General features: G+C 62.7%; 1 protein-coding gene across 1 annotated transcript in view; it reads right to left on the minus strand.

Annotated features, from left to right (window-relative positions):
* The window catches only part of GPLD1 (glycosylphosphatidylinositol specific phospholipase D1), a 30,779-nt gene extending 30,512 nt beyond the window's left edge, over nucleotides 1-267 (minus strand). The window contains 2 exon segments of the mRNA XM_014537141.1: nucleotides 42-91; nucleotides 250-267. Of these exon segments, the coding sequence (XP_014392627.1) occupies nucleotides 42-91; nucleotides 250-267 (68 nt within the window).
* Between the last annotated feature and the right edge of the window lie 57 nt (nucleotides 268-324).

Genomic DNA, 324 nt, shown 5'->3' on the forward strand with positions numbered 1-324 from the left:
GACCCCGCCCCTGCCCCCCACCTGCCCCCAGTCCGGCCGACACTCCGCTCTCCCGTGAGCGAGTCGCTGGCACGGAAACCAAGCCTCGTTTCTAGATAATATCCTTAGCCGGTAGTTAGCTGTTTACTGTTAACTTCCCCAGAACAGCAAACACCTGCAGGGAGACCCACGTGCCCGCCCCTGGGAGCAGCGGCTCCTGCAAGGCTCCCAGCGTTCCCCTCTAACGTGGAGTTATATGGAGTCACCAGCAAAGCGGCCTCCAAGCATTTGCTTTCTCTCAAAAGCAGCCTCCCTGTCGCCCGCCCGGGGCTGCCCTGGCCCGGC

Source organism: Myotis brandtii, unplaced genomic scaffold (genome assembly GCF_000412655.1).
Source record: "Myotis brandtii unplaced genomic scaffold, ASM41265v1 scaffold1733, whole genome shotgun sequence".
NCBI lineage: Eukaryota > Metazoa > Chordata > Mammalia > Chiroptera > Vespertilionidae > Myotis > Myotis brandtii.